At 46.0% G+C, this 26435-nt stretch overlaps 2 protein-coding genes across 7 annotated transcripts; both read left to right on the top strand.

Annotated features, from left to right (window-relative positions):
- The first annotated feature begins 2234 nt into the window (after positions 1-2234).
- LOC129704329 (gastrula zinc finger protein XlCGF8.2DB-like) lies at positions 2235-8252 on the top strand. Of its 6 annotated transcripts, XR_008724712.1 has the most exons (3): positions 2251-2342; positions 4591-5889; positions 8116-8252. XR_008724712.1 is itself a non-coding variant. In XM_055647398.1 (2 exons), the coding sequence occupies exon 2, from the start codon at positions 4797-4799 to the stop codon at positions 5832-5834; it is 1038 nt and encodes a 345-aa protein (XP_055503373.1). In that variant the 5' UTR covers positions 2235-2342; positions 4656-4796; the 3' UTR covers positions 5835-6396. The 6 variants fall into 6 exon arrangements, 5 of the variants coding, with proteins under 5 accessions (XP_055503373.1, XP_055503372.1, XP_055503376.1 ...); XM_055647398.1 differs by lacking the exon at positions 8116-8252 and having other exon boundaries at positions 2235-2342; positions 4656-6396; XM_055647397.1 differs by lacking the exon at positions 8116-8252 and having other exon boundaries at positions 4591-6396.
- A 165-nt stretch (positions 8253-8417) lies between these two features.
- On the top strand, positions 8418-13198 carry LOC129704337 (zinc finger protein 239-like). The gene has a single exon (XM_055647413.1). It carries the CDS (start codon positions 11714-11716, stop codon positions 12668-12670), a length of 957 nt encoding a protein of 318 aa, XP_055503388.1. The 5' UTR covers positions 8418-11713; the 3' UTR covers positions 12671-13198.
- Positions 13199-26435: the final 13237 nt, after the last annotated feature.

The following is a 26435-nucleotide window of genomic DNA, read 5'->3' as shown; positions in this document are numbered from 1 at the left end:
CTATCGCATAAGGTACATAAGTGCGGGAAGGAACTGCAGATGCTGGTTTAAATCGAAGATAAACACAAAATGCTGAAGTAAGCCAGCGGGACAGGCAACATCTCTGGAGAGAAGAAAGGGGTGACGTCATCCATTCCTTCACTCCAGAGATGCTGCCTGTCCCGCTGAGTTACTCCAGAATTTTGTGTCTATCTTCACTATAAGGTATACTTTGTTTTGAAGTCGAGAAAATAATTTGCTATCTCTGCATCACCCCTAGTGCTGTCACATCCAAATGCCAAACCAGCATTTTATACAGTTTGACATATCTTGCATATGTAACATGTAATAAATAATAGTCTCATCTTCTGCCATTGCCATTCTCATCTACTTGTCCTATAGGGGTGTGTGGACATGTACTCCATATCCCCACATCTCTGTGTATCACTGGCCAATGCAATGATCTATGTGCCTGAAAAACACGAGTGTGTCGCTAAATGTCTGATGCGTGTGTGCATACTCCCCTGGCTGTTGCAGTGCTAAGTGAGTTAATGTTGTCCAGTCAATGCATAACCTCTCCTTCTCTTGTGCCTCGAAATGGTGAACAAGGAGCCTTGTGGTCTGAGGCTAAACATCAGGAAAACTTGGGGGTATGGTCCCATACCTTGTAGGTTGAGGGACATATGAGGATTACATATTTTTGGGAATGAGCACTCAGCAATGGATAAGTTCATAAGATAAGATCATAAGACATAGGAGTAGAATTAGGCCATTTCAGTCCTTCAAGTTGGCTCCACCATTCGATCTATTTTTCTCCCTCAACCCCATTCTCTTGCCTTCTCTCAGTAACCTTTGATATCCTTACAAATCAAGAACCGAAAAAGGTCCTTGCTTTTAGGTTTATAAACTTCTCAGGTAACATTTCTGATTGAGTGAGTGGGCTAAGATACTCTTTTGCCCACTGAATCCACCCTTGCCCTTTATAATTCTATTCCTATGTACACTGATTACCGGACCACTTGGTATTTTTGCAAGACTTCGATAAAATTCCCTCTTTATCTAATTCGCACATAATGACGATTTGTTTTAGACGGCAGAGGCACCCTCGCCTCAAACCAATACCAAAACATGCAACGTTTTTTTTAATGGTATGTAAAATAAATCACCTTAAATACTGACGTGTGTAGGAAGGCATTGCACATACCGGTTTACATGAAAGATCTACACAAAATGCTGGAGTAACTCAGCGGGACACGCGACATCTCTGGATGGAAGGAATGGGTGACGTTTTGGGTCGAGACCCCTCTTACATAGAAACATAGAAACATAGAAAACATAGAAAATATGTGCAGGAGTAGGCCATTCGCCCCTTCGAGCCTGCATCGCCATTCAATATGATCATGTATTCTTAAACTACAGACAGGAAGATGCTGCCTGTCCCACTGAGTAACTTCAGTATGTTGTGTCTATCTTCACGTTACCTAGTAATAGGAATAAGAATATTGAAAGGCTTGGATAGAGTAAACATAGAAAAATAGGCGCAGTCGGCCATTCGGCCCAGCACCGCCATTCAATATGATCATGGCTGATCATCTAAAATCAAGAACCAAGAACAATTCCTGTTTTCCCTCCATATCCCTTGATTCATTTAGCTCGAAGAGTAGGTGTGAAAATGATGTTTTCACCAGTGTGAGTCTCGGAATTGAGGTAATGGCCTCATAATTAAAGGCAGTTCCTTTAGGTAGGAGATGCGGAGGAATTTATTTAGTCTGAGGATCAGAGGGTGGTGAATCTGTGGACTTTTATGCCACAGAAGGCTGTGGAGGCTAAGTCAATGGTTATTTTTAAGGCAGAGATAGATATATTTTTTATTAGTACGGCTGTTATGTGGAGAAGGCAGGCGAATGGGGTTAGGGGAAATAGATAGATCAGCCATGATTGAATGGCGTAGTTTGTAGTTTGTTTGGTTGTTTGTTTGTTTGTCTTTTTGCACAAAGTCCGCAAGCATTGCCACTTTTCATTTCACTGCACATCTCGTATGTGTATGTGACAAATAGACTTGACTAGACTTGATGGGTTGAATGGCTTAATCCTGTTCCCATCCCATGAAAAATAATGATGAAAGTTTCCGTACAATTGATAGAAACGCCCGCTCTGCGCAGTCTGGTTGGTTGGAGGGTGGGCAATGGGCGGGTCCTCCCTGCATCCTATTGGTGCAGCCTGCACGCCAATCATTCACGCGATGGGAGGCCGCGCATGCGCGCTTGCGGCTGGCGTCTGGCGAGAAGTGACGCAACAGGTAGGCGAGCGTAACTGCGCCGCCTGACAAACTGCGGAAACATCAGCAGCTTCGGCAATTTCAGGTAGGAAACGGCCACAGTACGACTCCAAACTTTGCGCCCTGACCCCTACTTGAGATGGTAACTATTTCATTCGTTAACCGTCGCCGCCAAACTCCTCTTTTTGCCGTTTCGCACCGGAAAAGCTGCAGACTCGGCGGTTGACAACCGACAGCGCGTGCGCAGCGTGAGAAACAGGGAGCGTCCCTCAATGAAGAGGAACAGGGAGCGTCCCTCAATGAAGTGAAACAGGGAGCGTCCCTCAATGAAGTGAAACAGGGAGCGTCCCTCAATGAAGAGGAACAGGGAGCGTCCCTCAATGAAGTGGAATAGGGAGCGTCCCTCAATGAAGTGAAACAGGGAGCGTCCCTCAATGAAGTGGAATAGGGAGCGTGTCTGCATCAAATAAACTGGAGACAGACAACAAATGCTGGAGTTACTCAGCGGGGCAGGCAGCATAGCTGGAGAGAAGGAATGGGTGACGTTTCGGGTCGAGACCCTTCAGACTGAGAGTCAGGGGAAAGAGAAAATAGATATAGCGACGGTGATGCAGAGAGATATAGAGATATAGCTTTGGCCCAAATTACATAATTAGGAAAAGGAATGAGGTATTGCAAAATGAGTATAGGGAGTTAGGTAAAAGGCAAAAAAGCCAGGGTACTGATCTCTGGATTGCTTCCAGTGCCACATGCTATTGAGGATAGGAGCAGGAAGATAGTGGAGATGTATGTGTGGCTGAGTAGTTGGTGCAGGGGGCAGGCATTCATATTTCAGGACCATTAGGCTATCTTCTGGGTCTGAGTTTACCTGTACAAGAGGGTTGGGGTGCATTGTAACTGGCGAGGAACCAATATCCTGGCATCAGGTTTACTAGTACTACACGGATTGGTTTAAACTGAATTGGCAGTGGGTGCGATCCTAAGCAGGACCATGGCTGGTTAGAGGCTGGATGTCAGTATGGATGGTTAGAGCATCCTGATAGGTAGGGAGCAAGGAAGGTCTGTTGGTTTGAATTGCACTTACTTTAATGCGAGAGGCCTGCTGGGGCAGGCAGATGAACCTGGGACATAGATAGGAGCAGGCGACCGCGATGTTGCAGCCATTACAGAAACCTGGTGAAGAGAGGGACAGGGCTTGTAGCTCAATGATCTGGAGTACATATGCTACAGGAGAGGGAGAGAGAGAAGGTGATGTTGCTTTATTGAATGAAGATGTCACGGCAGTGGGCAAGATAACATTACTGATGGCTCGTCCAGTGAGGCGATATGGGTGGAACATAGAAATAAGAACGGGATGATCACCCTGTATGGAGTATACTACAAGCTCGCAAATAGTCAACGGGAAGAGGAAGAAGAGAACAAGAAGAGTAAATAAACCAGGAGATTGCAGGCACCTGCAGGATAAACAAAGTTGTCATAGTTGGGGATTTTAACTTTCCCAATATTGACTGGAAACATCATATTGTAAAGAGTTTCGATGGGGCAGAATTTGTCAACTGTGTTGAGGAAAGTTTCATTAGGTAATATGTAGAGGGTCCTACATCGAAGAACTCTCTCTGCATATTGGTCTCCATCAGTCAGAATATTGAATATTAGGTCATTGGTGAGGCCACATTCGAGCATTTTGTTCAGTTTTGGTCATCCTGTTGTGGGAAAGTTGTTACACTGGAAAAGAGAGTTACACAGGAAATAATTATGCAGATAAGATTTACGAGGATGTTGCCAGGACTCAAGGGCCTGTGCTATAGGGAGATGTTAAGTAGGCTGGGACTTTATTCCTTGGAGCACAGGAGGATGTGGTATTCTTGTAGAGGTGTATAAAAGCATAAGAGGAATAGATCGGGTAAATGGATCAAGAACCGGAGAATGGAGGGTCTTGACCAGAACCGTCACCCATTCCTTCTATCCAGATATGCTGCCTGTCCTGCTGAGTTACTCCAGCGTTTTGGGGCCATCTTCGGAAGAACCAGCTTATGTTTAAGGTAAGGGGGGGGGAAACAGTTAATAGAAACCTGAGGGGCAACTTTCTTTTACACAAAGGGTGGTAGGTAAATGGAATGGTCTGCTGAAGGAGGAGGTTGAGGCTGGTATTATTTCAACATTTATAAAACATTTGGACAATTACATGGATAGGATAGGGTTAGTGGGATATGGACTAAACACCGGCAGTTGGGACAAGTGTTGGTCGGCATAGACACGTTGGGCCAAAAGGCCTGTATCCACACTGAATGAGTCTGTGGCTTTTTTAACACTTGTTTTACATGTTGTTACAGTGTTAAGAATTTGCAAATGGTACAATTGGACCACATCAAAATCTGACTGTCACTCTACCTACTAGGATCTGGCTATCTCTAAACAGAAGAGGAGAATATTGATCACTTCTACCAATGGAAAACGTTTTGAATGTAAGGATGCCTAAGGTACAGAAACTGTACCAGGAGAGACCCAGTTCACAGACTTTGGAAACAGATTTAACCAGATGAACAAATGCTCCATTCACAGTCAAGCGGAACTATGCACTGATTCCGTATTTGGTGGAAGCTTCCATTCATGCTCAAATCTGGAAAGACAGAAAGGCATTTGGATGATGGAGAAACTGTGTAAATGTGGGGACTGTGGGAAGGGGTTCAGTTATCCGTCCCAGTTGGAAACCCATCAGCGAACGCACACCAAGGAAAGGCCGTTCATGTGCTCTGCTTGTGGGAAGGGCTTCACTCAGTCGACCCACTTGGAGACACACGTCCTCGCCCACACTGGGGAGAGACCATTCACTTGCTCCGTGTGCGGGAAACAGTTCACTCGCTCGTCCAACCTGTTGAGGCACCAGCGGGTTCACACCGGGGAAAGGCCGTTCATCTGCTCCTTGTGTGGGAAGAGATTTACTCAAATGTCCAGTCTCCAGAAACACCAGCTCGTTCACTCTGAGGAGAGAACTTTTACTTGCCCGAACTGCGAGAAAAGCTTTAAAAGCTCCGAGGTTTTGCTGAGGCACCAGCGTATCCATACAGGGGAGAGGCCGTTCATCTGTAACGTGTGTGGGAAGGGATTCACTCAGTCAACCCACCTTCAGATACATGGGCGAGTTCACACTGGAGAGAGGCCGTTCAGGTGCTCGATTTGTGGAAAGGGATTCACTTGTTCATCCAACCTCCTGACGCACCAGAGAGCTCACACTGGGGAGAGGCCTTTCAGCTGCTCTGTGTGCGGGAATGGATTCACACAGCTCTCCCACCTGCATTCGCATCACCAGCGAGTTCACACTGGCGAGAGAACATTTCATTGCTCCAAGTGCCAGGACAGTTTCAAAAACTCGGGAGACCTGATGAGTCACCAGCTTGTTCATTCGGGGGAGAAGCTGTTCACCTGTTCTGTCTGTGGGAAGAGATTCAGTCACTCGTCCAACCTGCTGAGGCATCAGCGGATTCATCCTGGGAAGATACCTCTGTCCTGCTCAGTGTGTGGGAAGGGATTCACTCATTTGTCCCGTTTGCTGTCACACCAGCAGTTTCACAAGTGATTGTATGGTGTCGATTTTGCTGTTGATCATATCTCAAGCCGATCATTCCATCATTGTGAGTTTGATTCTGTTAATAATGTCAGCACACCCCATCCTCAGGTTACAAACACCTGACTTAAGGACACTTCTGCATATAAACGAGATCCTATAATGTTATTAACTTCAAAAGTCTGATATATGTTCACTGCCACGAATGGCGGAGTTACTTCTCTCAGCCCGTCCGTCTCTACTCTTAGCAATGTTCTTTATAATCAGTGTGATGTCCTTTTGATGCCGTTCATTACAATAATGTGGAGGCATAACAATCATATTGAGCGATTTTTGTGTATTAACCAACTTGTGGACAAAATCAGTTTCTGGACAGAGCATTGAATTCTTTAATTTTAGGTGACGACATAATCCTCTCCCTTCTTCCCCCATAAAATACCCCTCCCTTGTATATGCCCCACCTCAACTCGCACATATTTCTCCCCTCCCCCTCCCTTCCACCGACGTTCCTTGCTCCAGCTTCATGATTCTCTTCAATCTCTTTATCTCGCACCTTCTATCTTTTCATCTCTGGTCTCTGGTCTTTGTCCAACCATCTGCCTTTTCTTGAACCCTGCTCAGGCAACATCCTTCATTGGGTGATGATTCGGATCGGGACTTTTCTTGAACCCTGACCCAAAACATCACCTATCCGTGATGCTACTTGAGAGATGCTGCCTGGTCCACTGAAATGCTATAATATTTTTGTGTTAACCTGTTACCTGCCAGGCTCTGTCCTGCCCTTCTCTCTTCCAGCTTTCTTTTGTCTGAGGAAGGTTGTTGACCAGAAACATCACCCATTCCTTCTCTCCAGAGATGCGGCTTGTCCCGCTGAGTTACTCCAGCTTTTTGTGTCTATCTTCTTTTCCTCCCACCTTCCTCTACTTCAAACAATCTGAAGAAGGGTCCTGATCTGTAATGTCACCTGTCCATGTTATTCAGCGATGCTACCCGACCCGCTGTGTTCATAAGATCATAAGACATAGGAGCAGCATGAGGCCATTTGGCCCATCGAGTCTGCTCTGCCATTCGATCACGGCGGATCAATTTTCCACTCTCAACACAATTCTCCTGCCTTCTCCCCATAACCTTTGACACATCTATCTATCTCTCTCTCTTTATCTATATCTCTATATCTTTTCTTGTTTGTCTATCTGTTTGTGAGATCAAGGAACTACGCCAAAACGGTACAAAATAGCACAAAAATGATTGCAGAATCTTACTCGGCTTTTCCCCGTGGTCGTTAGTATCAAGTTTCTTCACATTTGATGTTATATTTCACAAGTTATTGATATTTAAAGATTTAAAAAAGCCAACTTTGAAAATAATAACTGCCTGTGAGTGGGAGACTTTTCCACCAGATGATGTCACAATGGCATCTCACAGTCGTCCAATCACAATGGGATCTCATGTACATAAGCTGCCGTGAAGCTTCCGAAAACCAAAAATGACATCACAATGTGATCTATGCTGCCAATGCAGAAGCGATGAGAGTTGACAGAGTGGGGGATGGGGGGGAGAAGAAATGTTATTTAAACATTGCCTTTGGTGGGGGAGTGTGAAAGGAGAGAGGAGAGGGAGAGAGTGACTGAGGGTAGGGAAAAGCAGAGGGAGGAAGAGGTGACAGAGGGATAATGGGATCAGCAGCTTCAAGGGGAGTAAGGAGTGAGATTTTGCCCCCCCCCCCCCATATGGGAAGGATTGATTGGCTTAAGGGAGCGCCAAGGCTGACCCAAAAGTCGAGTGCCTGGTCCCGTAAACCTACGCTGCACTCCCTCAATAGCAAGAATGTCCTTCCTCAAATTTGGAGACTAAAACTGCACACAATACTCCAGGTGTGGTCTCACTAGGGCCCTGTATAACTGCAGAAGGACCTATTTGCTCCTATACTCAACTCCTCGTGTTATGAAGACCAACATGCCATTTGCTTTCTTCACTGCCTGCTGTATGCTCACTGCCTGCTGTATGCTCACTTTCAGTGACTGATGAACAAGGACCCCCAGATATCGTTGTACCTTCTCTTTTTCCTTCTCTCCAGAGATGCTGAAGCATTTTGTGTCTATCTTCGGTTTAAACCAGCATCCACAGTTCCTTCCAACACATTATGTCTGATTAGAACTTGTTCATTACCCGCGGATGGCCTGTATCTCAAATTAGTTGCGCTTTTAAGTCAGGTGTGGTCTATGCCTTGAAATTGAAAAGCTAAACAATATCAATCTTTAAAGTGAATTCTTACAGATGTTTTTTTTTACAGTCACGACCTGATTAATAATCCAAATGAAATTCAGTGTTCAGTATGGATTTGGTTATCCTTCCCAGCTGGAAAAACATCAGCGTAACCACACCAACCAGAGGTCATTTACTTGCTCCATGTGTGTGAAGGGTCCATTCGGTCAACTCACCCCCAGAGATGCATGTCCTTGCATGCACTGTGGAGACACCACTCACTCGTTTTGTATGCAAGGAAAAAAAATCACTCCCATCATCCAAGCCATTGAGATACAAGCTCACACTGGAAAAAGGCTATTCACCTGTTGCTTTTGTGGAACGATATTGTAAATAATATGGATATTTTTAATAATGTACGTGAAGACATCAATGCCAAATTTTCTGTTTAGATTTCTGCAAAAACACAACCTAATAAAGGTTTCCTTCTTTAAAATACATGGAATTGTGATTAACACTTAAAGGTTTCTGCCGGCATAGTCAGTTGGAGACCATCTTTACAGCCCTTATCAATCCAAGAAACTTAAAAGCAATCTGTACCGTAAATTCAATATTTCAGCTTATATTTTTTAATATTTACTGATTGATATTTACTGAAATGATTCAAAGGGCAACAAAGGTTACAGGGAGAAGGCAGGGGAATGGGATTGGTCACAAATTAAAAATCAGAATGAATGAAGAATTCCGAGCAGCAACTTTGGTTGGTAAAGAAGTCAGCATTTTATATTTCAGTGATGGACATGTTACAGTTCCACATGTCAGGTAACTAAGGTGACTCCAATCATGAGGGGAATAGATAGGGTAAGTGCACAGTCTTTTTTCCGGGATAGGTGAATCAAGAATCATAGGCCATACCGCGTGGGTATACTACGGGATATTTTGTTTCCTTCCACACTCCAAAATCGTAGATGTTTGTAGGTTAATTGGGTTGGTATAAGTAAATTGTCCCTAGTGTGTGTGTGTGTGTGTGTGTAGGATAGTGTTAGTGCACGGGGATCGCTGGTAGGTGCGGTTTCGGTGGGCCGATGGGCCTTTTCCACGCTGTATCTATAAACTAAACTCTGTGTAGGAAGGAACTGCATAGAAACATAGAAAGTAGGTACAGGAGTAGGCCATTCGGCCCTTCGAGCCATTCAATATGATCATGGCTGATCATCCAGAATCAGTTTTCGCCCCATATCCCTTGATTCTGTTAGCCCTAAGAGCTATATCTAACTCTGAATACATCAAGTGAATTGGCCTCCACTACCTTCTGTGGAAGAGAATTCCACAGATTCACAACTCTCTGGGTGAAAAGGTTTTTCCTCAACTCAGTCCTAAATGGCCAAACCCTTATTCTTAAACTGTAACCCCTGGTTCTGGACTCCTCCAACACCGGGAACATTTTTCCTGCATCTCGCCTGTCCTATCCCTTAACAATTGTACATGTTTCTGGAAGATCCGCACTCATCCTTCTAAATTCCAGTGAATATAAGCCCAGTTGATCCATTCTTGCATCATATGTCAGTCCGGCCATCCCGATAATTAACTCCCTCAATAGCAAGAATGTCCTTCCTCAAATGAGGAGTCCAAAACTTCACACAATACCCCAGGTGCAGTCTCACCAGGGCACTGTGCAACTGCAGTAGGACCTCCTTCCTCCTATACTCAAACTCTCTCGCTATGAGGATACTGCAGATGCTGGTTTACACCAAAGATAAACACGAAACATTTTGTGTTTATCTTAAACTAAAGGGTGGTGAATCTGTGGAATTCAGAAGGCTGTGGAAGTCAGTGGATATATTTAAGGCAGAGATAGATAGATTATTGATTAGTACGGGTGTCAGAGGTTATGGGGAGAAGGCATGACATGGGGTTAGGAGGGAGAGATAGCTCTACCCCTATCTTATGAACTTGTGCAACTCTCCACTGGACTTGAGCGCACGTCGCTCACAGGGGAGGGTGGGCGGGCGGAGGCGGCGACAAGCTGACGCAGGAGGTAAGAGCGGGGTTTGTAATCTCCGGGGATGCTGTCACTTCCCCAAAACACCAAGTGCAGCTCGGCGGCCGCACATAAAACTCAGTCTTTGCCTCCGCTTTCCGATGTGAAACAAGAACAAAATCTCCCTCCACGCCCGCCGCGACTTTCCTTCCACTCTATCTCGGAATCGCTGCGAACGGATCACCAGAAAGGGCCGGAGAGACCATCGGCGCAGGCGCGAAATGAACCTCACTTCAGGGAGCATCAATAAATCAGGAGCGACCCCAAATCAGGGACTGTCTCTAAATCAGAGAGCGTCTTCAATTCGGAAACTCTAAATCAGGGAGCGTCCTTAAATCAGACTAAATCAGGGAGCGTCCCCAAATCAGGGATTCTCTAATCAGGGAGCGTCCCCAAATCAGAGACTGTCTCTAAACAAGAGAGCGTCTTCAATTCGAAAACTCTAAATCAGGGAGCGTCCTTAAATCAGACTAGATTAGGGAGCGTCTCCAAATCTGGGAGCGTACCCAAATCATAGAATCTCTAAATCAGGGAGCGTCCCCAAATCAGAGACAGTCTCTAAATCAGCGAGCGTCTCCGAATCAGTAACTGTTTACATCAGCGAGTGTCCTTCAAAAAGGGAAGAGACGGAGACTAAGACTTTGCCTCCATCACAGTGAGGATGTGCTTAGTGAACTAACTCACTGATAAGGAACAAAAAACGCAAATTAAGCGCTGGTAAATTAGATATTATGGGTACAATTATCGTCAGCATGGACCGCGGTGGGCCAAAAATCCTATTTCTAATCTTATTAAGAATCACAATAAATATATTTAGCTGCCAAAAATCGGCCTCTAAGCTCTTCATTGAACGATGTCTTTTGGGTTTGGGATTTGAGGTGACTGTACGGAGTTTGTACGTTCTACCTGGGACCTCTTCGCTTTTCTCTAGGTGCTCCAGTTTCCTAGTACATTCCAAAAACGTACAGGTTGTAGGTTAATTGGCTTCTGTAAACATTGTAAATTGTCCCGAGTGTGTAGGATAATGTCAGTGTACGGGACCAGCTGGTCGGCGCAGCGGACCAAAGGACCCGTTTCTGCACTGTATCTCTTAAGTCTAAAGTCATCCCACGCTCTTGTTTTGTAGTCCAGAGAGTGAGTAAATATAGAATATTTTTGTAAGGATATGAATTTCAGTGAAAGATGGAGGGAGTATGTGTGGGAGGGGGATGTACCGCTTTCCTGGAACCACAGGAAAAAATGTCTCTTGAAAATAAAACTGTCAGTTCAAAATTTCTGTCCTGAATTTACAATGATAACTTTGAACTACTTTACAGAGGATGGAAGTTTTGCTGATGGGGGACTTGAACCAAACTTCCTATCAATATGTGACTGACATTTATCAAGTACCGACTGCCATTGGTCTTTGATTAAAAGAGAAAAAGTGACTACGTGTGGATGTATCAGTGAGACGGTAGAATAACTGGTAAACATACGTGATAAGAATGTCACGATATGTTTGCTGTTGAGAATTTGAACCAACTGCACCGCCTCAAAAGTCATCAGAATATCCACGAGAAGAAACTTGGCACCTGAGTCTGTGGTCGGACAAGGCTTCAAGTGATCGTGATCAAGTAACCTGGAGAGTCACAAAGACACTGAGGCGATGGAGAATCCGTGCAAATGTGGGGCCTTTGGGATGGGATTCCGTTTCCCATCCCAGCTGGAAATTCACCAACGGGCTCACACCAAGGAGAGTCCGTTTGGCTGCTCCTTGTGCGGGAAGGGATTCACGCGCTCATCCCGCCTGTTGACACACCAGCGGATTCACACCGGGGAAAAGCCCCACACCACCTGCATCGTGCGTGGGAAGGGATTCACCGAGTCGTCCAAGCTAAAGGCGCACCATCAGGTTCACAGCGAGGAGAACACTTTAAATTGTTCCAACTGCGAAATGAGCTTCAAAAGCTCGCAGTACCTGCGGAGGCACCAGCAGGTTCACACCACAGAGAGGCCATTCACCTGCTCCGTGTGCGGGAAGGGATTCACTCGTTCGTACAGCCTCCTGCTGCATGAGCGGGTCCACACTGGGAAACGACCGTACGCCTGCTCCAAGTGCGGGAAGGGATTCAACCAGTCGCCCGACCTGCTGAGACACCAGCGGGTTCACACCGGGGAGAGGACGTTCACCTGCGCCATGTGCGGCAAAGGATTCACCCGATCGTCCAACCTCCTGGTCCACGAGCGGGTTGACATTGGGAAAAGGCAGTTCGCCTGTTCCGCGTGCGGGAAGGGATTCAACCAGTTAGCCGGACAAACGGGTCCACACCGGGGAGCGACCGTTCTCCTTGTTCCGCGTGCGGGAAGAGATTCGTCTCTTCATCGAACCTGCTGGTTCAACAGCGGGTCCACACTGGAGAACGGCCATTTTCCTGCCCCGTGTGCGGGAAAGGATTCATTTGTTCATCCAACCTCCCGGTGCACCGGCGCGTTCACACCAGGGAGAGGCCGTTCCCTGCTCCATCTGTGGGAAGGGATTCACTCATTTGTCCAATTTACAGACGCACCGGCGAGTTCACAGTTGACGGCTCGGTTTAGATTTTGCCGTGATTTAGAAACATAGAAACCTAGAAAATAGGTGCAGGAGTAGGCCATATTAATGATCTGGATGAATATTAATGATCTGGATGAGGGAATTGAAGGCAATATCTCCAAGTTTGCGGATGACACTAAGCTGGGGGGCAGTGTTAGCTGTGAGGAGGATGCTAGGAGACTGCAAGGTGACTTGGATAGGCTGGGTGAGTGGGCAAATGTTTGGCAGATGCAGTATAATGTGGATAAATATGAGGTTATCCATTTTGGTGGCAAAAACGGGAAAGCAGACTATTATCTAAATGGTGGCCGATTGGGAAAGGGGGAGATGCAGCGAGACCTGGGTGTCATGGTACACCAGTCATTGAAGGCAGGCATGCAGGTGCAGCAGGCAGTAAATAAAGCGAATGGTATGTTAGCTTTCATTGCAAAAGGATTTGAGTATAGGAGCAGGGAGGTTCTACTGCACTTGTACAGGGTCTTGGTGAGACCACACCTGGAGTATTGCGTACAGTTTTGGTGTCCAAATCTGAGGAAGGACATTATTGCCATAGAGGGAGTGCAGAGAAGGTTCACCAGACTGATTCCTGGGATGTCAGGACTGTCTTATGAAGAAAGACTGGATAGACTTGGTTTATACTCTCTAGAATTTAGGAGATTGAGAGGGGATCTTATAGAAACTTACAAAATTCTTAAGGGGTTGGACAGGCTAGATGCAGGAAGATTGTTCCCGATGTTGGGGGAGTCCAGGACAAGGGGTCACCGCTTAAGTATAAGGGGGAAATCCTTTAAAACCGAGATGAGAAGAACTTTTTTCACACAGAGAGTGGTAAATCTCTGGAACTCTCTGCCACAGCGGGTAGTCGAGGCCAGTTCATTGGCTATATTTAAGAGGGAGTTAGATGTGGCCCTTGTGGCTAAGGGGATCAGGGGGTATGGAGAGAAGGCAGGTACGGGATACTGAGTTGGATGATCAGCCATGATCATATTGAATGGCGGTGCAGGCTCGAAGGGCCGAATGGCCTACTCCTGCACCTAATTTCTATGTTTCTATTCGGCCCTTCGAGCCTGCACCACCATTCAATATGATCATGGCTGATCATCCAACTCAGTATCCTGTACCAGCCTTCTCTCCATACTCCCTGATCCCTTTAGCCACAAGGCCCACATCTAACTCCCTCTTAAATATAGCCAATGAACTGGCCTCAACTACCTTCTGTGGCAGAGAGTTCCAGAGATCATTCAGAGAGTTCATCCAGAGAGTTCCAGAGACTTGATCATTCTGACGGTGGGGTCTAATTCTGTTCATGTCACACTTCAAAATATTTGTATGATTTATTGTTATTTTAGGAAGATGTTAAAGAAATTGACTTATTTTAAATAATGTATTTATTTCTATATTTCTCGACAAACTGAGCTGACTGAGGATTTAGGAGATACAAGAAACCGTGAATGCTGGTTTATACAAAAAAGACACAACTACTGGAGTAACTCAGCAGATCAGGCAGCATCATTGGAGAATATAGATAAACAACATTGCAGGTCAGGACCTTTCCACAGACTCTGAAGAAGGGTCCCGACCCAAAACGCCACTGATCCATGTTCTCCAGAGATGCTGCCTGAACCAATGTGTCACTCCAGCACTTTGTGTTTTCCTCAAGATTCCAGTATCTGCAGTTTGTTGTGTCTCTGTTTTCAAATTCTTGCATTTCTTTCCAGTTCATGAAGAAAGATCCATTAGATCATGAAGATAAATACACGAGCAATAGACAATTGGGCGCCTTGTACCGGGCCCAACATTCATTGACATCATGGCTAAGGATGGACATCATGTGCAGGAATTTGTTAATGTACGGGGTGATCGCTGGTCGTTGTTGACTCGGTGGGGCGAAGGCCCTGTTTCCAAGCTGTATCTCTAAGTTCTGAATTGTAAAGTAAATTATAAAGTTTATGTCCCTGGTCTTGATTCCCCCACTTTGGATAAAGGACTGTGCATTTACCCTATCTATGCGCCGCATGATTTTATATTTCTCTATAAGATCACCCCTCATCCTACTGCGCTCCAAGGAACAAAGTCCTGGCCTGGCCCAACCTCTCCCTGCAGCTCAATCGTTTAGACTTGGCAACATCTTTGTAAATTGTTGACTTTGTAAATAGAGGCATTCAATTACAATCCATCTTGGAAATTATTCCCGAGCACGGGTCATTGTTCCATTGGAGCTTCAATGTCAATTCCAGACCCGAAACGACGTCTATGCCCTTTGCTTCCACAAAAGCTACCTGCCCAACCGAGTTCTTCCAGCACTTGTTTTTTAGCTCCATTTCACAGCATCTGTAGTCTCGTGTCCACGTTATTAACATTCATCGGCACAGGATGTGTCTGTTGACACTGCCTCCATTTTACTGACCAGAAACAGCTCAGTGGCTCCAAGACATTGCAGATTAAATGAAGCAAATTCAATTATAATTTAACAAGGCATCTTACGAGCAGCGAACTTTATCTCAACTCTCCAGCCTCACACACCACAGGAAAATGGATCAGATGCAGGCAGAAGAAATTAGTTCAACGTGGTATCATGTTTGTGCATGGTCATTGTGGACCGACGGGCCTGTTCCTGTGTTATATTGTTCTGCGTAAGAAGGCACTACAGATGCTGGTTTAAACTGAAGATAGACACAGCAAGCTGGAGTAACTCAGTGGGACAGGCAGCATCTCTGGAGAGAAGGAATGAGTGACGCATCCCATTCCTTCTCTGCAGAGATGCTGTCTGTCCCGCCGAGTTGCTCTTGTGTCTATCTTCTGTAGTGTTCTATGTTTAGCTCAACTGTCCCTCTTACCAAATCCTCTTTCACTCCTAACATCGAATGTTTTACTTCTCCTCATTAGAAAGGACACAAAATGTTGGAGTAACCCCTTTTCAGACCGATGAGTGCCTGACCAGCGGCCCACTGAGTTACTCCAGCATTTTGGGTCTTTTCTTGGCAAACCAGCATCTACTGTTCCTTGTTTCCACATGTATCACTCCTCTTCAACCCGCTTGCCATAATCCCTCTGACAGGAAATACACTTTCCCATGTCAGTGGGAAAAATAAATCGGAAAAATAAGCTAGAGCAATGGCCACCCACCGTTTACTTGTTCATTTTGCTGGGTCTAACCATGGTGTCTCGACGTTTTAGGTGCCAGAATAATCAAAATTCATGTCACAGGCTGGGTTTTATTGACTTTATTTAGTTTACAATAAAAAATACAGAGTATAGTTGTCCGACTCAGAGTTTGAGATTTTGTATCTTATGCTGAGCTCAATTCTAACAAGCTGTCACCATGCCGCCAATATTTAATTATTGTACAATGTGATATTTTCTTCTATTCAGACCATGGACACAGAGCCATCACTGCATAGATGCAATTGTGAATAAAGGGGTGTGTGAGGCTCATACACACAAACCCCTTCCTTCTTTCACATCTTGGTTGAAAATAGAAACATAGAAACATAGAAATTAGGTGCAGGAGTAGGCCATTCGGCCCTTCGAGCCTGCACCGCCATTCAATATGATCATGGCTGATCATCCCACAAGGGCCACATCTAACTCCCTCTTAAATATAGCCAATGAACTGGCCTCGACTACCCTCTGCGGCAGAGAGTTCCAGAGATTCACCACTCTCTGTGTGAAAAAGGTTCTTCTCATCTCGGTTTTAAAGGATTTCCCCCTTATCCTTAAGCTGTGAAATCATTCATTTACACATGTGCTTTCCCATTGGTTAACATACGATGATCGTTTGATGGCACTGGGCCTGTACTTGTTGGAGTTTAGAAGAATGAGGGGGGACCTCATTTAAATGTACAGAATAGTGAATGGGTTGGAGAGTGGATGTGGACTGAAAGAGGATGGGAGAGTCTAGGACTAGAGGCCATAGCTTCAGAATTAAAGGATGTTCTTATAGGAAGGAGATGAAGAGGAATTTCTTTAGGCAGAGGGTGGTGAATCTATGGAATTATTTGACACAGAAAGCTGTGTCGGCCAAGTCAGGGGGTATTTTTAAAGCAGATTCTTGATTAGTTTGGATGTCAGACTTTATGGGGAGAAGACAGGAGAATGGGGTTTCGAGGGAGAAATAGATTGGCTACAATTGAATAGCGGACTGGACCTGATGGGCCAAATGGCCTAATTCTGCTCCCAGCATGTATGATCTTATAATCTTTCAACGCAGCTAGTAGTTGGAATGTATTTAACAACTGATTTGATGCAATGATACTAGGATGTTGTTTTCCAGTCAGTTGGACTTAGATGCTAAAAAGTATAAAGTTTGGTCAGCTTTTGTCAGTTTGTTTCCAAGAGCAGAGAAGGGCAACATAGTGGTGCAGTCAGTCGACCTACTGCTTCTCAGCACCAGAGATCCAGGTTCGACCCTGACCTCAGGTGCTGTTCGTGTGGAATTTGCACGTTCTCCTGGTGCTTCGGATTCCTCCCACATCGCAAAGAAGTGCTGGTTTGTAGGTTAATTGGCCTCTGTAAATTGTGTGGGGGCAAGGGGCAAAAGTGGGCTAACATGGAACTAGAATGAACAGGTGATGGATGGTTGTTCTGGGCCGAATGGCCTGTTTCCATTTATATCTTTCAGTCATCGAACATGGAAACAGGCCCTTCGGCTTAACATGCCCTATCTACACCTCCCCACTCTTGGTCCATAACCCTATAAACCTATCCTATCCATGCAACTGTCCAAATGTCTCTTACATTTTAAGATAGTACGTGCCTCAACTACCTCCCTTGTCAGCTTGTTTCATATACCTACAACCCTTTCTGTGAAAAAGGCTACCTTTCAGGTTCCTATTAAAACTTTGTCCCCTCACCTTAAACCTATGTCCTCTGGTACTCAAATCCACTACTCTGGCAAGAGACTCTACATTTAGCTGATCTATTTCCCGCATGATCTTGTACATTTCTATTAGATTACCCCTCATCCTGCTATGCTCCAAGGAATAAAGTCCTAGCCTGCTCATACTCTCCCTATAGCTCAGGCCCTCCTGGCTCCTGGCAACATCCTCGTAAATCTTCTCTGCATCCTTTCCAGCTTGGCATCGTCTTTTGTATAACTCAGTGACCAAAACTGAACACAATACTTTAAATGTGGCCTCACCAAGGTCTTGCACGCTGACGTACTCCTCCATTGTGTCCTTTTGTGTATTAACTAGCATCTGCAGTTCCTTGTTTCTGTATAAATGCTCATTGTCTATTATGGGCAAAAAGGATGTGGTATTATGTGGTGAACACACCATGTCTCACTGGCGGCACTGTGGCGCAATGGTAGAGTTGCTGCCTTACAGCACCACAGACCCAGTTTCGATCCGTACTCACTGTCACTGGACTCGAGAATCTTCACATTCACAAACCTGTCAAGTCTCAAGTCTTATCAATTTCAAGCCTTGTAGAGAAACCCAATTGTGCACAAAAAGTGCATTGGCTTCACATTATCATCTGGCCACTGAATGGCGGGGCAGGCTCAAGGTGCTCGGTAGCTGATCCCTGCTACTTTCCTACCTCCTCCCCAGGTCTGTCCAAACACATTGTAACTGCACTGATGCTATTTTTTAATTGTTTTAAATCTGCTTGCTCCACCAGTAATCAGCATTCCCGATTGCTTTCCCTGACCCTGAATGTAAAGCTCTGTCATCACATTGCAATGAAACACTTGTCCTGCTTCACATCCCCACGATCTGTTTACGCATACATTGTCAACACAGTTGCAGTAGATACGAAGAAGGAGGCGGGGGTCTACTTAATACACACCACATGTTTCACAGCCCACAATGTTTATGCTGGGGCAAATGTTCAGTCCAGTTCCATTGCAACGAGTCTGCTGACTGAAGGCAAATACATTTGTCAAGTAGAATTAATTTCAAAACAAGGCCTGAAAAACATTCATCTCATCCACTTGAGTTAGATTACAGACATTTCCCCCGATTATTTGGCTGGGAAGTGCTTTCCTGAATGCATGACATTTTAGGGCGGCAGAGAGGTGCAGCGGGAGAGTTGTTGCCTTACAGCGCCAGAGACCCGGGTTCGATCGTGAATGTGGGTGCAGTCTGTACGGAGTTTGTATGTTCTCCCTGTGACCGCGTGGGTTTTCTCTGGGTGCTCTCCTGCTACACTCCAAAGACATACAGATTTGTAGGTTAATTAGGCTAAGGTTAAATTGTCCCTAGTGTGTTGGATAATGCTAGTGTACATGGTGATCGCTGGTTGATGTGGGATGATGGGCCTGCTTTCACACAGCATCTCTAAATCCAAATTTTGATGTAGTTTCCAGGAGTGATGCTCAGTTCCCACAACAAAGAGGATGTAGAACATGCCAGTGGGAAAGCACAGGCAGTTTTATGTTTTGGGATCTCGAGTAGCCGTATGTTCTTTTTCCTGATCCAACGCATGGAGGGGTGGTGATGAAGGGCTTGAGAGCAGGGACTTATCCACAGGTAAGGGAGCCAAAATAATCGCAACACATAGGACAAAAATCAAACTTGTGGTAACAGGATATCAGTTAACCTTGCCGTCGAAACAACTACACAATGTGAACAACTTCAGAAGATCCAGAATTTAAAACTTTGGATTCATTACAAGGGGTGGAACAAGCAGCAGGAGCCAATTTGGACTCCCACAGCAGAAAGGGTTCAAATCCCACACTTGATCAACAGCAGCAACTCGAGGTAATTCCAATACAAACATTCACTTGTGAATTTGCTGGTGTCTCAGCAGGTGGGAAGATCTAGTAAATCCTTTCTCACAAATGGTGCAAGTGAATGGCCTCTCCCTGGTGTGCACACGCTGGTGTCTTAACAGATTGGAGGATCGATTAAATCCCTTCCCACACACAGAACAGCTGAAGGGTTTCTCCCCACTGTGGGCCCGCTGGTGTGTCTGCAGATTAGACGACAGGGTGAACCCTTTCCCGCAGATGGAGCATGTGAATGGTCTCTCACCGGTGTGGATGCGCTGGTGAATCAGCAGATCCTTTGTGCTTTTGAAGCTCTTTTCGCAGTCAGAGCATTTAAATGCCCTCTTGTCAAAGTGAACAAGCTGGTGTGTCAGAAGGTGAGATGAATTTGTGAAGCCTTTCTCACACACAGTGCAGGTGAAAGGCTTCTCCCCGGTGTGAACCCGCTGGTGCGTCCGCAGATTGGAGGACTGAGTGAATCCCTTACCACACACGGTACAGGTGAATATCCTCTCCCCCGTGTGAACCCGCTGGTGTGTGCGGAGATTGGATGCATGCGTGAATCCCTTCCCGCACACGGAACAGGCGAACGGCCTCTCCCCAGTGTGAACTCGCCGGTGTTGAATGAGGTGCGAGGATTGCCTAAATCTCTTCTCACAGTGCTGACAGCAGAACGGTCTCTCGTCGGAATGAACAAGCTGGTGTTTAATCAGGTCGGCAGAGATTTTAAAAGAGTTCCCACAGTCAGTGCATTTGAAAGGTCTCTTGTCACTGTGAACCCGCTGGTGCAGCTGGAGGCTGGATGACAGAGCAAAGCCCTTCCCACATTCGGTGCAGGTGAACGGCCTCTCCCCAGTGTGACTGCGACGATGGGTTTCCAGCTGGGATGGGTAACTGAATCCCTTCCCACAGTCCCCACATTTACACGGCTTCTCCATGGTGCACGTAACCGCGCATCGCTCCAAACCTCACTATCTGTTGAAGCCTCCACCGTACTTTGAAACACGTCAATTTTGTCACTCCAAGGCGGATAGTTTTAAGAATTCCAACCAGTTCAAGTCTTTTCCCACGTCAGTTCTCAAGCACTTTCAGTCAGGTGTGTGTATGTCTTATCTCCCTCCTGATGCTTATCCAGTCAGATTATTCTTTGAAACGTTTTCCCACGGACAAATATTTAAATGCCAAAGATATTCAGATCTTGAAGAATGAAACGACTGCATCAAACCTGACACATTCAAACTTGACACATTGTTGAAATTCCAGACCGCAAATCCTCTGCTTCTAATGTCCTGTAAGAGTTTGCAAAAATCATTATTGTAAATAGGGGATACAAATAGAGATCAGATCATTTTATCTGTCGTAGAACAATTTTGTCCCTCAAATCTAAAGCAAATGCACCAACTCCAATTCTATATTCCTTCATTCTTCTGGGCTTGTGCAATTCAATTTGCACAGTCCATACCAGCTGTGAGATTCCTCCCAACCCTTTTTCTTCAACTCTATCTGCACAATAGTTGTTTCCACCTTCGTCATGCCATTTATTTCAAAGATAATGAATTCCACATCATGACAGCTCTCCACGTTTCTTCAGAACTCCCCTATGGATTCTAAGAACAGTCCCGACCCAAAACGCCACATGTCCATTTCTTTTAGAGATGCTACCTGATCTGCTGAGCTACTCAAGCACTTTGTTTTTTACTCTCTAGTAGGATTTATTAGTAAAGATTATCCGTTTTGCTCTTTGCCACTCTTTGCAGAATGTAAATCGTCTTGCAATTATTTTAAAGGTCTCTATAGGACACAGTGTTTACAATAAATTCTGCCTCTACTCTCTGATGCACATTGTATTTCTGGTATCTTCATCGTGCAACTGAATGTAACCGCTCCAAAGTCTCCCTCTCTTCCTTGCCCGCTGTTCAAAGCCACACTGAACTGTACTCTAAATGAAGGAGGTAACTTGGTCCATGTTCAACTTGCACACCCGCTGCCAACGGTGTGTCAACAGAGCGAGTGAGCCAATCTCATTGTGGGAATAAGCGGAAGTCCCGGCAACACTTCCGCTTCCACACCAGGGCATCGGAAATGTCCTCATTCTTCAGGGAACGGGGATTCCCCTCCGCCACCATAGATGAGGCTCGCACCAGGGTCTCATCCATACCCCGCAACACTGCTCTCTCTCCCCATCCCCGCACTCGCAACAAGGGCAGAGTCCCCCTAGTCCTTACCTTTCACCACACCAGCCGGCAAATACAACAAATAATCCTCCACCATTTCCGACACCTCCAACGTGACCCCACCACTCGCCACATCTTCCCATCTCCCCCTATGTCTGCCTTCCGCAAAGACGACTCCCTCCGCAACTCCCTTGTCAATTCTTCCCTTCCCTCCCGTACCACCCCCTCCCCGGGCACTTTCCGTTGCTACCGCAAGAAATGCAACACCTGTCCCTTCATCTCCCCCCTTGACTCAATTCAAAGACCCAAGCAGTCGTTCCAGGTGCGACAAAGGTTCACCTGTATCTCCTCCAACCTCATGTACTGCATCCGCTGCTCTAGATGTCAGCTGATTTACATCGGGGAGACTAAGCGGAGGTTGGGCGATCATTTCGCCGAACACCTCCGCTCAGTCCGCAATAACCTACCTGAACTCCCGGTGGCTCAGCACTTCAACTCCCCCTCCAATTCCCAATCCGACCTCTCTGTCCTGGGTCTCCTCCATTGCCAGAGTGAGCAACACCGGAAATTGGAGGAACAGCACCTCATATTCCGCCTGGGTTGCTTGCGCCCGAATGGCATGAACGTTGAATTCTCACAGTTTTGCTAGCCCTTGCTGTCTCCTCCCCTTCCTTAACCCTCGAGCTGTCTCCTCCCATCCCCCCGCCTTCGGGCTCCTCCTCCTCCCTTTTTCCTTCCTTCTCCCCCCCCCCCCCACCCCCCATCAGCATCTGGAGCGAAGATATTTCGGCCCGAAACGTTTCGGCCCGAAACGTCGCCTATTTCCTTCGCTCCATAGATGCTGCTGCACCCGCTGAGTTTCTCCAGCATTTTTGTGTACCTACCCTTAACCAACATGGCCGCGCAAGCGTTCAGAGATTCCTGTACAAAGATGGCGCCGGGCTAGGCATTCCCTAGGACGGTAATAACTGGCCGGACCTATCAACGCATTGTAACCTCGGGGGCGATGGGTCCTTAATTGAAGCCTTGACCGGACACCAAACATTTATAAAGGTTCATTGTGCACGCACCGCATCGAATGGAATCGTTCCCCGGGCCGGGTCGACCATCTCGATCTCCGCCAGCGATCGATCCACTCAAGCAGTCATCCCCAAACCCCTAATGCGCATGTTCACAATACTGTCCGCATCTGCGCTTGCGCAATCGATTGTTGCCCTGAGAACGGGTCCACCAGTTGCGCTGCGAATTCTGGGAATATCCGCAGCCATTGAAACCCGCAACAGCTGAGCAGAGTCCTAGTCTTTGCTGCGGTGTTCATGGCAAATGTTTACTTGCCATATGTAGCGCCGCTGCCTCCTTGTGCCAGAGACCCGGGTTCCATCCTGACCTCGGGTGCTGCCTGTATGAAGTTTGCACATTCGCTTTGTGACTGCGTGGGTTTCATAGAAATCAGAGGGCGGTGGAGGCCGGTTCTCTGGATGCTTCCAAGAGAGTTAGACAGAGCTCTTAAAAATAGCGGAGTCAAGGGTTTTCGGGAGAAGGCAGGAACGGGGTATTGATTGTGGATGATCAGCCATGTTCACATTGAATGGCGCTGTTGGTTCGAAGGGGCGATTGGCCTACTCCTGCACCTATTGTCTATTGTCTAAATGTTACCACAAACCTGAACGCCCGGTCTATTAGTTACGTTTGGAAACCAGCATAATGAACAATTTCCATTTATTTCACCCTCTGGATCCCACGAGGATCAGTTCGAGCTGCTTCACAGGAATGGTTAACAAAAATACCCAGGCGTACTAGGGCTGTTCGGACATATGGTTCAAGCGGTCACTGAAGTTGAAAATATTAGAAATAATAATAATGGTAGGCACTCTGCCTCTTGTCACATCCTCCATTCATCAAGATTATGGTTGAATTAATTACCTCATCACATTTTCCATCACCAAACCTGTGGCCCTCCATAATATCCAGTGAAACTACAGATTTTTGGTTTGAGTGAATTGGCAGCAAAAGTGAAAGGTACGCCATTGTCTGAATGATTTTCCTCATCTCAGTCTCAAGCCGAACATCCTTCGTTCTTAAAGGTGTCACTTTGTGATTGATTTTACAACCGCAGGAAATATCATTCCGCCTGTCAAGCCCTTGTACCAATTTTGTACGTTTCAATGTGATCTGTTTCAAACCGTAGAGGATACAAAGTGCTGGGGTAGCTCAGTGGGTCAGGCAGCATTTTGAGATAGGACTCTTCCAGACTTTTGTCGGGTCTACAATCAGTATGAAGGAGGGTCCTAATCGGCAAGATCGTTTATCCTTGTTCTCCTGAGATGCTGCATGACCCACTGAGTTTCTCCTGCACTCTCCTGCCTTAATTTGTAAATCAGAATCTCCATTTCCTTATGTTTGTAGAGGATACAATCCATATCCAATCAAGTCAAGCCTTGCCCTCCCCCTTGTAGGGCCCTCTACATTTGCCTGAGAAAACTGTGCTAAACACATGTGACATCTGAGCCCTTGGCATTAAGACAGTACCAGGCCATATCGGGAAAGTTAAAAACCCCTACTATGACAACACCTTTCGTTTTAGAGGTACAGCATGAAAATAGGTGCTTTGGCACACAGAATCAACGCCGCAAGCTGATCACCATTCACACTAGTTCTACGATTTCCACCATTCCCTACACATTAGGGGCAATTTACAGAGGCCAAATAACCTATAAACCCGTACGTCTTTGGGATGTGGGAGCACATTGGAGCACCCGGAAGATGCCCAAGTTGTGTACGGAGGAGTGTTTAAAAGCATAAGTCTGGGTCAGGCCCTTCTGGAACACGATGTGTAGGTCCGGAACTGAGTTGATATTTCAGGTGCAGTACAGCTTTGCCAGATTTGTACCAGAGATGAATTAAACGGTTTAATTTAAATCTTTTTATTTGAATTTTGAATTTAACAGCAATTTGCATACATACAATGATAACAGACAGTGATAGTCAGGACATAATTGTACAACAGTATGTAAACGACCCTCAAAACCCTTACCCTTACCCACCCTCGCCACCCGGGGACAAACAACACTCACAAACGTACACATCCACACAAATACGATAAGATAAACAAAATGGGGAAAAAAAAGTGTGGAGGGGGGTGGGGAGGGGTTGAGGTGATAGCAGCTGCAATAAGACAGAGCAGTGATAGAGGGCACTCAGTCCCCTTCCGAGTCCGGAAACCAGTTAAGAGAGTTAACAAGGTTTAAAACAAGGTTGTGATGCTGATTTGTTTGGACAGCAGAATCTGATCTAAAGACCCACCATGACAAAAACACAAATGCTGGTGGAATTCATGGTCAGGCAGCATCTGTGGAAGAAATGTACAGGTGATGTCTGAGTTAGGATCTTTTTTCCGACTGGTTGTGCACCCATAATGACAAAATATTTTTGACAATGTGCAAATGGGTGGCATAGCGGTGGAGCTGCTGCCTCACAGCACCAGGGACCTGGGCTCAATCCTGACCTTGGCTGCTGTCTGTGCTGAGTTTGTAAGTTCTTCCTGTGACCGCATGGCTTTCCTCCGGGTGCTCTGGTTTCTTCCCACATTCCAAAGACGTGCAGGATTAGTTTAATTGTGTTTTGTAAATTTACCCTCTAATGTGTAGGCTGCAAAAGGTGGATAACATAGAACTAGTGTAAGAGTTATCGATTTGGAGAAAAAGGACCACCATGCTCATGAAAGGAAAATTGATTTATTTGAGATGTACATAGGAGTAAACCTCTTCATGGTTTCACATAACAGAATCAAATCCTCCCTGTCAGAAGGATAAGGGATACATCACCATATTATAAGACAAACTCAAATCCACCAATGTAACAGCATAGAACTGCAGATGCTGGTTTACCAAAGACATACAATGCTGCCGTAACTCAGCGGGCCAGGCAGCATCTCTGGAGAACATGGAGAGGTGAAGTGGGAGGAAGGGTCATAGAAACATAGAAATTAGGTGCAGGAGTAGGCCATTCGGCCCTTCGAGCCTGCATCATGGCTGATCATCCAACTTAGTATCCCGTACCTGCCTTCTCTCCATACCCCCTGATCCCCTTAACTACAAGGGCCACATCTAACTCCCTCTTAAATATAGCCAATGAACTGGCCTCACCTACCCTCTCTGGCAGAGAGTTCCAGAGATTCACCACTCTCTGTGTGAAAAAAGTTCTTCTCATCTCGGTTTTAAAGGACTTCCCCCTTATCCTTAAGCTGTGACCCCTTGTCCTGGACTTCCCCAACATCGGGAACAATCTTCCTGCATCTAGCCTGTCCAACCCCTTAAGAATTTTGTAAGTTTCTATAAGATCCTCTCTCAATCTCCTAAATTCTAGAGAGTATAAACCAAGTCTACCCAGTCTTTCTTCATAAGACAGTCCTGACATCCCAGGAATCAGTCTGGTGAACCGTCTCTGCACTCCCTCTATGGCAATAATGTCCTTCCTCAGATTTGGAGACCAAAACAGTACGCAATACTCCAGGTGTGGTCTCACCAAGGCCCTGTACAACTGCAGTAGAACCTCCCTGATCCTATACTCAAATCCTTTTGCAATGAAAGCTAACATACCATTCGCTTTCTTTACTGCCTGCTGCACCTGCATGCCTACCTTCAATGACTGGTGTACCATGACACCCAGGTCTCGCTGCATCTCCCCCTTTCCCAATCGGCCACCATTTAGATAATAGTCTGCTTTCCCGTTTTTGCCACCAAAATGGATAACCTCACATTTATCCACATTATACTGCATCTGCCAAACATTTGCCCACTCACCCAGCCTATCCAAGTCACCTTGCAGTCTCCTAGCATCCTCCTCACAGCTAACACTGCCCCCCAGCTTAGTGTCATCCGCAAACTTGGAGATATTGCCTTCAATTCCC

Source organism: Leucoraja erinacea, chromosome 15 (genome assembly GCF_028641065.1).
Source record: "Leucoraja erinacea ecotype New England chromosome 15, Leri_hhj_1, whole genome shotgun sequence".
Lineage (NCBI taxonomy): Eukaryota > Metazoa > Chordata > Chondrichthyes > Rajiformes > Rajidae > Leucoraja > Leucoraja erinaceus.
The sequence above is the reverse complement of the archived record's forward strand: the minus strand, read 5'-3'. Positions and strand labels throughout refer to the sequence as shown.